Source organism: Leptopilina heterotoma, unplaced genomic scaffold (genome assembly GCF_015476425.1).
Source record: "Leptopilina heterotoma isolate Lh14 unplaced genomic scaffold, ASM1547642v1 Lhet_6, whole genome shotgun sequence".
NCBI lineage: Eukaryota > Metazoa > Arthropoda > Insecta > Hymenoptera > Figitidae > Leptopilina > Leptopilina heterotoma.
This window is the reverse complement of record NW_025111137.1, coordinates 2,094,991-2,107,836: the sequence shown is the minus strand read 5'-3', so window position 1 is coordinate 2,107,836 and position 12,846 is coordinate 2,094,991. Positions and strand designations below refer to the sequence as shown.

Below are 12,846 nucleotides of genomic sequence, written 5' to 3'. Positions count from 1 at the left end.
ATTTGAACGTTCAGAACTTTAAGAAAAATTTAATGTGATTTCGGATAAAGTAAATAAATTCGGAAAGAAGTCTTTTTTCAATTGGTTGACTTACTCCGAAATCACATTAAAATCATTTGGATTGTTATAATAATTTTTTTTGTATTGAAGATATAGTATTTTAGACAAGAAAAAATATTTTCCAGGTTCAGCGACAACTGCCAAAGGAGACAATTCCAGCGACAAAGGAGGAGGCCGACAAAATGATGAAACAAATCAAATTGATCATTGAGGAAATGTACGAGAAGCAATCACTATTGGACAGTACAAGAACACAAGTTCGCGATTTGGTGCGACGTAAGAAGGGTGCCGACGGTGCCGATCGTCTCAACGACGAACTCGAAGACGTTGCAAGTCGATGGAAATCAATATCCGATCGTTGCAAGGACAGAATAAAATTCCTCGAGGACATGAAACAATTCCACGACACATACGAGGCACTTAATTCGTGGTTGGGCGTGAAGGAGAAAATGTTGGGCGCCCTCGGACCAATATCATCCGATCCGCGAATGGTCGCAAGTCAAGTGCAACAAGTGCAAGTATTGCGCGAGGAATTCCGCACGCAACAACCGCAACTCGATCATTTAATACAAGTAGGCGAGAGTATTCTCGCGAGAATTTTACCCGATTCCGTTGACGGACAGAAGATCAGTCACAAATTGCAGAGCATTCTTCAACGTTGGTCCGATCAATTGAGTCGATTGGATGAACGAGCACAAAGTTTAGGCGACGCCGTCGACACTAGTCGTGAATTTGACGCGAGTTTGAATCGTCTACGCGACGCGCTTCAAGCGATTTCGGACAATTTGGACGATTTGCCACTCGACAAAGATCCCGAGGAGCAATTGCGTAAGATTGAGAATCTCGAGAGACAACTCGAGGGTCAACGTCCATTGCTCGCCGACGCTGAAGCGGCCGGCGCTCAATTGTGCGAAGTACTCAGCGATCCTGCCTCGCGTTCTGAAATCCAGGCGAAACTCGCCTCTGTTGAGAAATTGTACAACAATCTCCAGAAGAAATTGGATCATCGAAAGGCGGAGATTGAGGGTAATTTACGCGATGGGCGACAATTCGAGGCCTCGTGCAGTAAAACACTCGGTTGGCTCGCCGACGAACTCGGCAACATGTCGGAGAAATTACTCGTCTCGGCCGATCGTGAAATTCTTCAGCAACAACTCGATCATCACGAGCCCGTCTACAGGAATGTGATGGGCAAAGAGCACGAGGTGATCATGCTCTTGAACAAGGGTCGTGACATACTCGCCAGATCGCAGAAGACAGAGAACCGTTCATTGCAGCGCGATTTGGATAAAATGCAGTCGCAATGGGATCGTTTGAAGAAGGACACTTTGGAGCGTCACACGAGATTGCAGACGTGCGCCGAACACTGCAAGAAATATTATCGAGCGCAAGACATGTTCTTGCCGTGGTTGCGACAAGCGGAGGATAAATTGGAGAGTTTGAAACCGGCTTCGTTCAAACGAAAGGACATTGAGAAGCAATTGAAGGAGTTGTCGTCGTTTAGAAATGAAGTCTGGAAACGATCGGGCGAATTTGAGAATAATAAAACTCTGGGCGAGACATTTGTTGGCGCTTGCGATATCGATAAGGATGTGGTTAAGAATGAATTGAGTGCGATGAAGACGAGATGGGATAAATTGAATAATGATTTACTGGAGAGGACACAGTCGCTGGAGGACACTGCGAGACATTTGTCTGATTTCAATGAGAATTTGAGAGATTTACAGCATAGCTTGCAGAGATGTGAGGATAAACTCGCGTCACACGATGCGCTTGGTGGAGCCGCCAAGGATCCGAAACTACTCGATAGAATTAAGGTGAGAAAACTGAAATATGTACATTTTTTATCTTCAGGGTTGCTGCAAATCAGGGAATTCAGGAAAAAGTCAGGGAAAGTAGAATTGGTCAGGGAAAAGTCAAGGATTTTTATTAAAAGTACTGGGAAAAAACACTAAAAAATTGAATTTTGGAGAAGTTATAAATGATTGCAGAAATTCAATTATTTTCAAAAGTAACAAAATTCTTCGCAGAAATTCAATAATGTTAAAATTTTTTTTTTAAATTTTCGTTAAAACTTTTATTATTTTTTTAAATAATAAAATTCTTTTCCGAAATTGAATTATTTTCAAAGATTGTAATAAAATTCTTGGAAAATTTTCAATTATTTTCTACGCAAACATTTAATTATTTTCATAAATAATAGAAATTTCACAGAAATTCAATTATTACAAATTTTTTATAAATTTCTTAGCAATAATTCAATTATTTTCATAAATGATATAATTTTTACAGGGATTCAATATTATTTTCATATGTTATAAAATTCTTTTTAGGAATTTAATAATTTTCTTAAATAATAAAACTTATAGAAGAATTTCAATTATTTCTAATACCTACAATTTTAATGAAATTTTTCTAAAAATAAAATTATTCTTAAATATTTAATTAAAATTTTTAGAAAACAATTAAATTATTCTCGGAATTTTATTACAATTTTTTAGAATAATTGAATTCATTCAAGGAATTTTATAAAAATATTGAAATTAATTAAATCCTCTCAAAGAATTTCTTTTATTTTTTTAATATTACTGATTTTGTTAATAAATGTAATAATTAGTTATATTCTTAAATTTTTTTAAATTATCGATAAAAAATTAAGTTCTTTTGAACCATTTTATTGGAACCATTTATTATTATTAATTTTTGAACTATTTATTACAATTTTTAATAATAATTGAATCCTTTCGAGAAATTTTATTAAAATTATATTGAAAATAAATTAATTGGATTCATGGGAAGAATTTTATTATTTACATAAATAATTTAATTCTTGCGAAGAATTTTGGAATTTACAAAAATAATCAAATTGTTTCGAAGAATTTTAATTCAAAATTTTAGGAATTGATTGAATTCTTTCAATAATTGAATTTATTAAAAAGTTTTTAAAATAATTGAATCCTTTCGTGAAATTTCATTCAGATTGTTGGAAAATAATTGAATTCCTGCAAAGAGTTTTACTATATTTATAAAAATAATTGAATTCTTCCAAAGAATGTTGTTATTTATAAGAATAATTGAATTATGGTGAAAAATTTTATTAAAATTTTTGAATATACTAAACAAGAATAATTTATGTTCTTAATAAGTGAATTTCTTACATTTTGCTTCTGAAATTATTTAAAAATTTGATGTTTATATTTGGAAATATAAAATAATTTAATTAACAAATTATTAATAGTGAGTAAGTGAATAAATTAACTTAGACGACCAGTGAAAAGATTTGATATAATAGAAATAACAGATAAAGTATATTATAATTCAATAAAACTGATTTTAAATAAATCTATGATTTTCAGAATTTGAGGGAAGAAACCGTGAGTTTAAAGAAACCGCTGCAAGCCGTGCGATTGCAGGCAAACGATCTCGTGAAGGAAGCCGGCGAACAAGGAATCGACGCAACACATTTACAAGACGAGGTCGACAACATTTCCGACAGAATCGACGATCTTCAGGCGAAATTAGATGATCGTTGCAACGAATTACAGAGTGCCGCAACAGCCGTTGCACAATTCACCGATCAATTGAAACTAATAAATCAAGAATTAGCGACACTCGAGAAGGAACTCGATTCAATGAAGGCGCCCGGTCGTGACATTAAAACAGTTCGTGGCCAAGTGGAAGAGATCAATCGTGTCATTCACAAGATCAATCGCCTCAATGACGAGATTATCAATCTCGTGAGTTCGAGTGAAAATCTCGTTGACTCCGGTTTTGCCGCCGATGCGGTCGCCACTCGCGATCAAGTCGATGGACTCAAACGTCAATTGGGTAAACTTGACGATCGCGCACGAAATCGTGAGGAGGTACTCATTGATACTCTAAATAAATTGCAACAATTCTATCACGTTCACGCTGACATTATGGATGATATTAACGACGCGCACGATCAGGTGAAGAAGTTCCGACCAGTCGGTTCCGAGGTGGATTCAATCCGCGTTCAGCAGGACGATTTCAGAGCTTTGAAATTGCACAAAATTGAGCCAATCGCGAGGGCTGTGGACGAGTGTAACATTTTGGGACAGACGCTCATTCAGACGGCCGGCAGGGACGTTAGTACGACGAATATCGAGAAGGATTTGGACCGCATGAACGAGCGTTGGAATGATTTGAAGGATAAACTGAACGATCGGGACAGGAAGTTGGATGTTGGTTTGTTGCAGTCTGGCAAATTCCAGGACGCTTTGGACGGACTGGAGAAGTGGTTGACGGACACTGAGGAGATGGTCGCGAATCAAAAGCCACCGAGTTCGGACTATAAGGTCGTGAAGGCGCAACTGCAGGAGCAGAAGTTCCTGAGGAAAATGTTGCTTGACAGGCAGAATTCGATGTCGTCGTTGTACACCATGGGACAGGAGGTCGCGGCCGGCGCGGATCCGAAGGAGCGCAAGATTATCGAGAAGCAGCTCACGAGTCTGATGGGACGCTTCGATCGACTCACGGAGGGAGCCGCTGATCGCATGGAGGCTCTGGAGCAAGCCATGGCCGTCGCCAAGGAGTTCCAGGATAAACTCCTGCCCCTTGCGATCTGGCTCGATCGGACCGAGAAGCGCATCAAGGACATGGAACTCGTGCCGACAGACGAGGAGAAAATACAGCAGAGGGTTGCTGAGCATGACCTGCTCCACGACGATATACTCTCGAAGAAGGCCGGATTCAGCGAGTTGACCGAAATTGCGAGTCAGTTGATGAGCTTGGTGGGCGACGATGAGGCGTCAGCCCTCGCGGACAAGTTGCAAGAGGTCGCGGATCGTTACGCAGCACTTGTGGAACGCTCCGAAGCGCTTGGCAATCTCCTCCAGAGTTCTAAACAAGGTCTCCGGCACCTTGTCCTCACCTATCAGGACCTGCAAGCCTGGATGGACAGCATGGAGAAACGACTTTCGAGATACAGAGTCCTGGCGGTGCACACCGAAAAGCTCCTTCAACAAATGGAGGATCTCGCCGATCTTACCGAGGAGGTTTCCTGCAGGCAGAACGAAGTCGAAAGTACAATTCAATCCGGTCTCGAACTAATGAAACACATTTCGAGTGACGAGGCTCTGCAACTCAAGGACAAATTAGACTCTCTCCAGCGACGTTACAACGATCTGATCACCCGAGGTTCGGATCTTTTGAAACACGCTCAGGAAGCCCTGCCACTCGTTCAACAGTTCCATGACAATCACAATCGACTCATGGACTGGATGCAGGGAGCCGAGGCGGCTCTACAGATGGCAGAACCCAGGGAGGACGAGATTATACGCCTCGAGTTGGAGATCTCCGAGTACAGACCCGTTCTGGACAAGATCAACGCGGTGGGTCCCCAGCTCTGTCAGATCTCGCCCGGCGAAGGGGCCGCGACGATAGAGGGACTGGTCACCAGGGACAACCGCAGATTCGACGCGATTACGGAGCAGATCCAGAGGAAGGCGGAGAGGATCCAAATCAGCAAGCAGAGGTCCATTGAGGTGATAGGCGACATCGACGAACTGTTGGACTGGTTCCGGGAGGTCGACAATCAGCTCCGAGAGGCGGAACCCCCGAGCAGTGAGCCGGAGATAATTCGGGTCCAACTCAAGGAGCACAAGGCCCTTAACGACGATATTTCAAGCCAGAAGGGAAGAGTAAGGGACGTGATATCAACCGCCAAGAAAGTGATTCGCGAGAACGCGCAACACGAGGACACTTCGACAATCAGAGACAAGATGGAAGATCTGAGGGAAATAATGGAAATTGTCTCAACACTCTCGGCTGATCGTCTGGGAGCGTTGGAGCAAGCACTGCCGCTCGCGGAGCACTTGAGGGACACCCACTTGGGACTCATCAGCTGGTTGGAGGAGGCGGAGCAGCAGGTCGCCATGCTGCCGATGCCGGCGCTCAGGCCCGACTTGATAGCCGTGCAGCAGGACAAGAACGAACTGCTCCTGCAGAGTATCAACGAACACAAACCCCTCGTGGAGAAACTCAACAAGACCGGCGAGGCACTCATCAAACTGATCAACGACGAAGAGGGCGCGAAAGTGCAGGACATCCTCGACGCCGACAATGCGCGCTACGCAGCCCTCAGGGCCGAACTAAGGGCCCGACAACAGGTCCTCGAGCAGGCGCTGCAAGAATCCTCGCAATTCTCCGACAAGTTGGAGGGCATGCTCCGCGCTCTCACTTCCACCGCGGATCAAGTGAACGGCGCCGAACCCATCAGCGCCCACCCGCCCAGACTCCGCGACCAAATGGAGGAGAACGCCGCCCTCGCCGACGACCTCGCGCAAAGGTCCGAGGCCTTCGCGGCCGTCAAGAAGGCCGCCAACGACGTCATCAACAAGGCCGGCAATCGCGCCGACCCGGCCGTCAAGGACATCAAACGCAAGTTGGAGAAATTGAACAAACTCTGGACGGATGTTCAGAAAGCCACGATGGATCGAGGACAAACGCTGGACGACACCCTGGCGGTCGCCGAACGCTTCTGGTCCGAACTGAACGGCGTGATGTCGACACTCCAGGAACTGCAGGACGCACTCGCCGGACAAGCGCCACCGGCTGCTCAACCGGCCGCTATTCAGCAGCAACAGGTCGCCCTGCAGGAGATACGGCAGGAGATCGATCAGACCAAGCCGGACGTCGAGCAGGTGAGACAGTCGGGTCATGAGCTCATGGGACTTTGTGGTGAACCCGACAAGCCCGAGGTGAGAAAGCACATTGAGGATTTGGACCAAGCTTGGGACAATGTCACAGCGTTGTATGCGCGCCGTGAGGAGAATTTAATCGATGCCATGGAGAAGGCTATGGAATTCCATGAGACACTTCACGATCTACTGGAATTCCTCGAGGAGGCTGAGAAGAAATTCTCCAAAATGGGAGCATTGGGCAGTGATATCGATGAGGTCAAGAAGCAAATTCGACAATTGGCCAATTTCAAGGCGGAAGTCGATCCTCATATGGTGAAGGTCGAAGCTCTTAACAGGTGAGATTTTTTTTCTCTTAACACTTTTTTTATCATTATTTTTACTTATAAATTCATTTTATTTACCATTTATTTTTTTTTAAGGGAAAGAAAGCTAGAATTCTTCAACGATTTCAGGTGAATTTGAAGAATAGTTTTTTGGATGGAAATTAGAAAAAATAATTTTTTATCATTGAGAAATTTCTTTGCTTTTCCTTTTACATTAATTTATTAATTTTATATTAATATATTAATAAAAAAGAAACATATTTTGCCCAAAGGGGGGAAAATTTAGGAAATTTTCCTTTTCGAACTGATTAGAGAGAAATTAACATTTGGATAAATTTCGAAAAGAAATTTTATTAGATATGAAATTAATATTAAATGATAAATGGTAATTTCTATTTATTTAAATTACTGAAATTTTCACTTAAGCGAATTTTCTTATAGAAAATTTTCTATTTAGCCAAATTAATAACTAAAATTTAAATTTAACTAAATTGTATTGTAGAATTTTTTTAATTACGTAAATTTTCAATTACTTAAATTTTAATTTAATAAAGTATTTTTACAGAAATTTTTTTATTTAGCCGAATTTTCAATTACTAAAATTTTTATTTAACAAAATTCTATTGTAGATAGTTTTCTACTTAGCCAATTTTTTAATTACTAAACTGTCTATTTTAATATATTTTCTAGTAGAAAATTTACCACTTAACTGAATTTTTATACAAATAGAAATTTTGTGATTTAAATTTGAGGCTAAATAAAAGTTTTGTAAATTAAATTTAAAGCTAAATACAAATTTTGTTTCATGCAATTCAATATAAAGAAAAATTTGGTTAGATTAAAAGTCTTTTCAATAATTTATTGTCTGAATAGAAATTATTTTTTAATTTAAAATTCATTAGAAATTGCGATTAATAAAAGTTTAGTATAGAAATAGAAATTTTTGCTCATTAATAAATTCTTTAAACTTGATTCTCGGTTGAATAATTATTTTTTAAAAAAGTAATTCGATGTTAATTTAGGTTTAGGGTAATTAATAATTATAAAGTTTTGGATTAAAAAAAATATAATAGTTGATTTTCTGTTTGATAAAAATTCTCTACTAATTTAAAACTAATACGTAATTTAAAAATTTTGACTTAATTAAAATTCTGTCAAGTAGCTTTTCGGGGAAATTAAAAATTCACGACAAGAATTCTAGAATAATTTAGCTTAAAACTAAATTCTTATACCTAATTCGTTTTTTGGTTAAAAAACTGTTTTTATTAAATATAAATAATTTAGTATTGTTTTCATTAAAAAAAAATTGTTAATGATTGGGACAATGAAACAAAATAAATTAGAAAGGAAATAAAAAGGAATCAATAGAGTAGAAATAACTTTTTTGACAACCTATTTAATAATTTTTGAGTGATTGAAAGAATTTATCGTAACAAAAATAAAAACATTAATTTCTTGCGTTTCCCTTAATAGTTTAATTTTACAGCTCTAAATATTTGGAATTTTTAATAATTAATTTTTTATTGAGAGAGATAGAAATATTGATCTAATCAATTTTTTTTGTCCCGTGCTGGTTTCCTGATCACAGGAGTCTGACAAGGCAAGTCCATCTCTCTGCGTTGTCGCTGTAGTTAGAGCATGGCTTTAAATTCTCATAAAAATACAATATTTTCTTTATTATATTTATATTTATTTAATGTACCCGGAAATATTGACTAATGACGATTTTATTTATTTTTTATTGACAATCTTTGGTTTTGTTTGTTTTGCTTTTTTCTATTGTATATGATTTTTAAAACAAGTGTGGCATTTTTGAATTATTGTTCTAAATGACTGTAAAAAAATGCTAAGATGTCTGTTAAAATGTAAGTTTTTTTTAAATTCTCTCTAAAAAAGGATAATTAGAAAAATTGTTGAGTAGAATTTTTGATTATTTATTTATTGGAAAATTTATTTTTTTTTGGAAAATAGTAAAATTTACATTTGTTGAGTCATCTTATTCTTTTTTTCTTAAACTGTTTCCACAGCATGCACGAGATACAAAATGAAAAAAATATGAAACGTATTTTATTTATTAAAAAAAAATAGGTCATGTTGATGAATTTTTTTCAAATTTTGATAATTTAAGGTAATAATTGTACAAAACAAGAAATTTCGATTTTTAGTCTTTTTTTTTAAATATTATTAAAGATATTTCAAGTTGAAAAATGTTTACTCAACAAAAAGGCAAAAAGAGAAAAAGGGGAAAAAAGTGAGAACATTTTTTTTGGACTAATAATAATAGTACAAAATATAATATTTTTGAATTACAAAATTGTTTTCAAATAAAAAAATGTTGCAAAAAGGAAAATAAATTTCATTAAAAAAAAGAAATAAAATTTTTTCTTTTAAGTAGAGAATATCTGCTAATTTTTGTAAAAGAGAATAAAAATTAAAAATAGAAATCGTTTTCATATACATTAGTGACATCAAAATTTGAAAAGAAATTCAGTAATCTAACTATGTAAAAAGATTGAAAACTGGGTTCAAAAACAACATAAAAAGAAGACTAGAGTTAACAGAGGGAAACATGCAAACGAAAAGGAGTTGACACCGTAAAAATTGTTGTTTAATATTAATAGTAATAATAATTTTTAATTGTTGTTTGGTAGCTAAAGCGCTGACCAGAAACCCGCCTTTTATGCTGTAGGTGTCTTCCAATTTATATTATTTTTGCTCTAAAAAAAAATCCCAAAAAATAGAAATAATAAGAAATAGAAAAAAATATAAACAATTTAAAAACAGGTACAATTGTTGCTAAAACGAAAACTTTGGGAAAATTTAAGGATTTATTTTTTAATAAAAACTTCTGTTACGTTCTGTAGACAAGCGGCGGAACTGACCGAAAGAACATCATCGGAGCAAGCGGCAGCGATAAAAGAACCGTTGGGCGCCGTTAATCGTCGCTGGGACGCTCTACTTCGTGGCGTTGTCGAGCGACAGCGTCTCCTCGAAAACGCCCTCCTGCGTCTCGGACAATTCCAACACGCACTCGACGAACTCCTCGTCTGGATCGACAACACCGATCGCACTCTCGACGAACTGAAACCAGTCGCCGGCGATCCCCAAGTAATTGAAGTCGAACTCGCCAAACTGAAGGTCCTCGTGAACGACATTCAAGCCCATCAGACAAGCGTCGACACTCTGAACGACGCCGGACGACAATTAATCGAAGACGGCAAGGGAACAGCCGAGGCGTCAACCACCGCCGAGAAATTAGGAACATTGAATCGTCGCTGGCGCGATTTACTCCAACGTGCCGCTGATCGTCAACGCGAACTCGAAGACGCCCTCCGCGAAGCACAATCGTTCACCGCCGAAATTCAAGACCTCCTCTCATGGCTGGGCGACGTCGACAACATGATAGTCGCCTCGAAACCCGTCGGTGGCCTCCCCGAAACCGCCTCTGAGCAACTCGAAAGATTCATGGAGGTCTACAACGAACTCGAGCAAAATCGACCCAAAGTCGAAACTGTCCTGCAGCAGGGACAAGAATATCTGAAACGAGCCGGAGCGTCAAGCGCCTGCGGACTCAATCACAATCTCCGAACACTGAAGCAACGCTGGGACAATGTCACCGCCAGGGCAAGTGACAAGAAAATTAAACTCGAAATCGCCCTCAAAGAGGCCACCGAATTCCACGACGCACTACAGGCCTTTGTCGATTGGCTCACCAACGCCGAGAAGATCCTTACGAATCTGAAACCAGTCTCAAGAGTCATGGAAACGATTCTCGGACAAATCGAGGAGCACAAAGCCTTCCAAAAAGACGTCGGCGTTCATCGCGAAACAATGCTCAACCTCGACAAAAAGGGCACTCATCTCAAGTACTTCTCCCAAAAACAAGACGTTATTCTGATCAAAAATCTACTGATAAGCGTTCAACATCGTTGGGAGCGCGTTGTCTCGAAGTCGGCCGAGAGAACAAGAGCTTTGGATCACGGCTACAAGGAGGCGAGGGAATTCCATGACGCCTGGTCGAATCTGATGAATTGGCTCGAGGACACTGAGAGAACACTGGACGAGGTCGCCGCCGATGGTCTCGGTGGTAACGATCCGGAGAAAATCAAATTCCGCTTGAATAAACACCGGGAGATTCAAAAGGCACTGAGTGCAAAACAAGGAAACTACGATACGACGATGAAGAATGGTAAGATCCTCAAGGACAAGGCGCCGAAGAGTGACGAGGCAGCACTACGTGAACTTCTCAACGAACTCAAAAACAAATGGACCATTGTCTGTGGCAAGTGCGTCGATCGTCAGAGAAAACTCGAGGAGGCCCTCCTCTTCTCCGGACAATTCAAGGACGCTATTCAAGCGCTCTTGGACTGGTTGCAGAAAATTGAGAAACAACTCTCGAATACCGGTAATTTACACGGTGATTTGGATACAGTGACGAATTTAGTTGAGCAACACAAGAATTTCGAGTGCGATCTTGAGTCGCGTTCGTCGCAAATGGATTCGGTGACGAAAACGGGAAGGGAATTGGAATCGAAGGCAACGATTGAGGACGCATCGTTGATTAGACAGCAATTGTCGGAGCTTCATAGTTTGTGGAATACGGTGACGCGATTGTCAGCGAATAAGAGTGATCGCTTGGAGGAGGCATTGAGGGATGCTGAACGTTTGCACAAAGCGGTGCATGTACTGTTGGAGTGGTTGAGCGATGCTGAGATGAAATTGAGATTCGCGGGACAATTGCCGGAGGACGAACAGGAGAGTCGAAATCAATTGATGGAGCACGAGAAATTCCTGAGGGAATTGCAATCGAAGGAAATTGAGAAGGATAATACTTTGGAATTGGCGAGATCGATACTTACCAAGGCACATCCCGATGGTGCGACTGTTATTAAACATTGGATTACGATTATACAGTCGAGATGGGAGGAGGTGTCGACTTGGGCTCTGCAAAGGAATCAGAGACTCGAGGAGCATATGCGAGGACTGCAGGTTCGTGTTTCATCATCTTTTCTTTATTAAATTAAATTTTCTAATGAAAATTAATTTTCTTTTGCATTTTACTTTTCTTTACATTTCATTCCTCAAAGGAAGCTTTATAGTGATGTCGATTTCCAAATTTTTTAGAATCAATTATTACAGGGTGACCACGTGTCAGTAAAGTCAGGGAAATGTCGAAAAAAAATTTTTTGTCAGGGAACTTTAGAAAATTGAGATTTTTTTTCGACTTATTTTCAAAAACTGTCACTTTCTCAACTCTTCTTCCAAATATTTCAAAAAATATCATATTTTTTTAGTATTAAATGTAACTTATTTCGATTTTTATAGTGCAAAAATTACTATAAACAGATTTTTCCAAAATTATTTTTGAATCATTTTTCTATTTAAATTTTCGAAATATACAATTAAAAAGATTTTGAATAATTGAAATTTTGTAAAATTTAATTGAAAATAATTTTTTTTTTCAAGTATTTTGCTAGAAATTTTGAAAATAAACTTTTGAAGACATTTAATTGCAAATTTTCAAAATAATTGAATTCTGAAAAATTTTAATAAAAAATCTTTAAACATAAATTTAAAAATGAAAATTAATGAAAATTAGCTTCTAATTTTTTAGAATTTAGTATTTTCACTACTTTCAATTACATATTTCCGAAAATTTAAATACATACAAAAAATAATAACATTTTAGAATATTATTTTTAACATTATGGAGAAAAAAATCATGTTCAAAACATTTAATTAATATTCATCAAGAAATTAGTTTTTTTTTTTAAAATACAAAAACTCTTTTAAGAAAT

General features: G+C 38.4%; 1 protein-coding gene across 34 annotated transcripts in view; it reads left to right on the top strand.

The window, feature by feature from the left end:
- The window catches only part of LOC122509239 (microtubule-actin cross-linking factor 1), a 323,170-nt gene that overhangs the window by 279,186 nt on the left and 31,138 nt on the right, over window positions 1–12,846 (top strand). For 19 of the 34 annotated variants that reach the window (XM_043623133.1, XM_043623132.1, XM_043623135.1 and 16 more), the window contains 4 exons: window positions 186–1,877; window positions 3,417–7,060; window positions 8,637–8,648; window positions 9,913–12,037. In XM_043623133.1, coding sequence (XP_043479068.1) covers window positions 186–1,877; window positions 3,417–7,060; window positions 8,637–8,648; window positions 9,913–12,037 — 7,473 coding nt within the window. The remainder of the gene's footprint in view (window positions 1–185; window positions 1,878–3,416; window positions 7,061–8,636; window positions 8,649–9,912; window positions 12,038–12,846) is intronic. The other 15 variants (XM_043623140.1, XM_043623127.1, XM_043623152.1 and 12 more) reach the window with 1 other exon arrangement.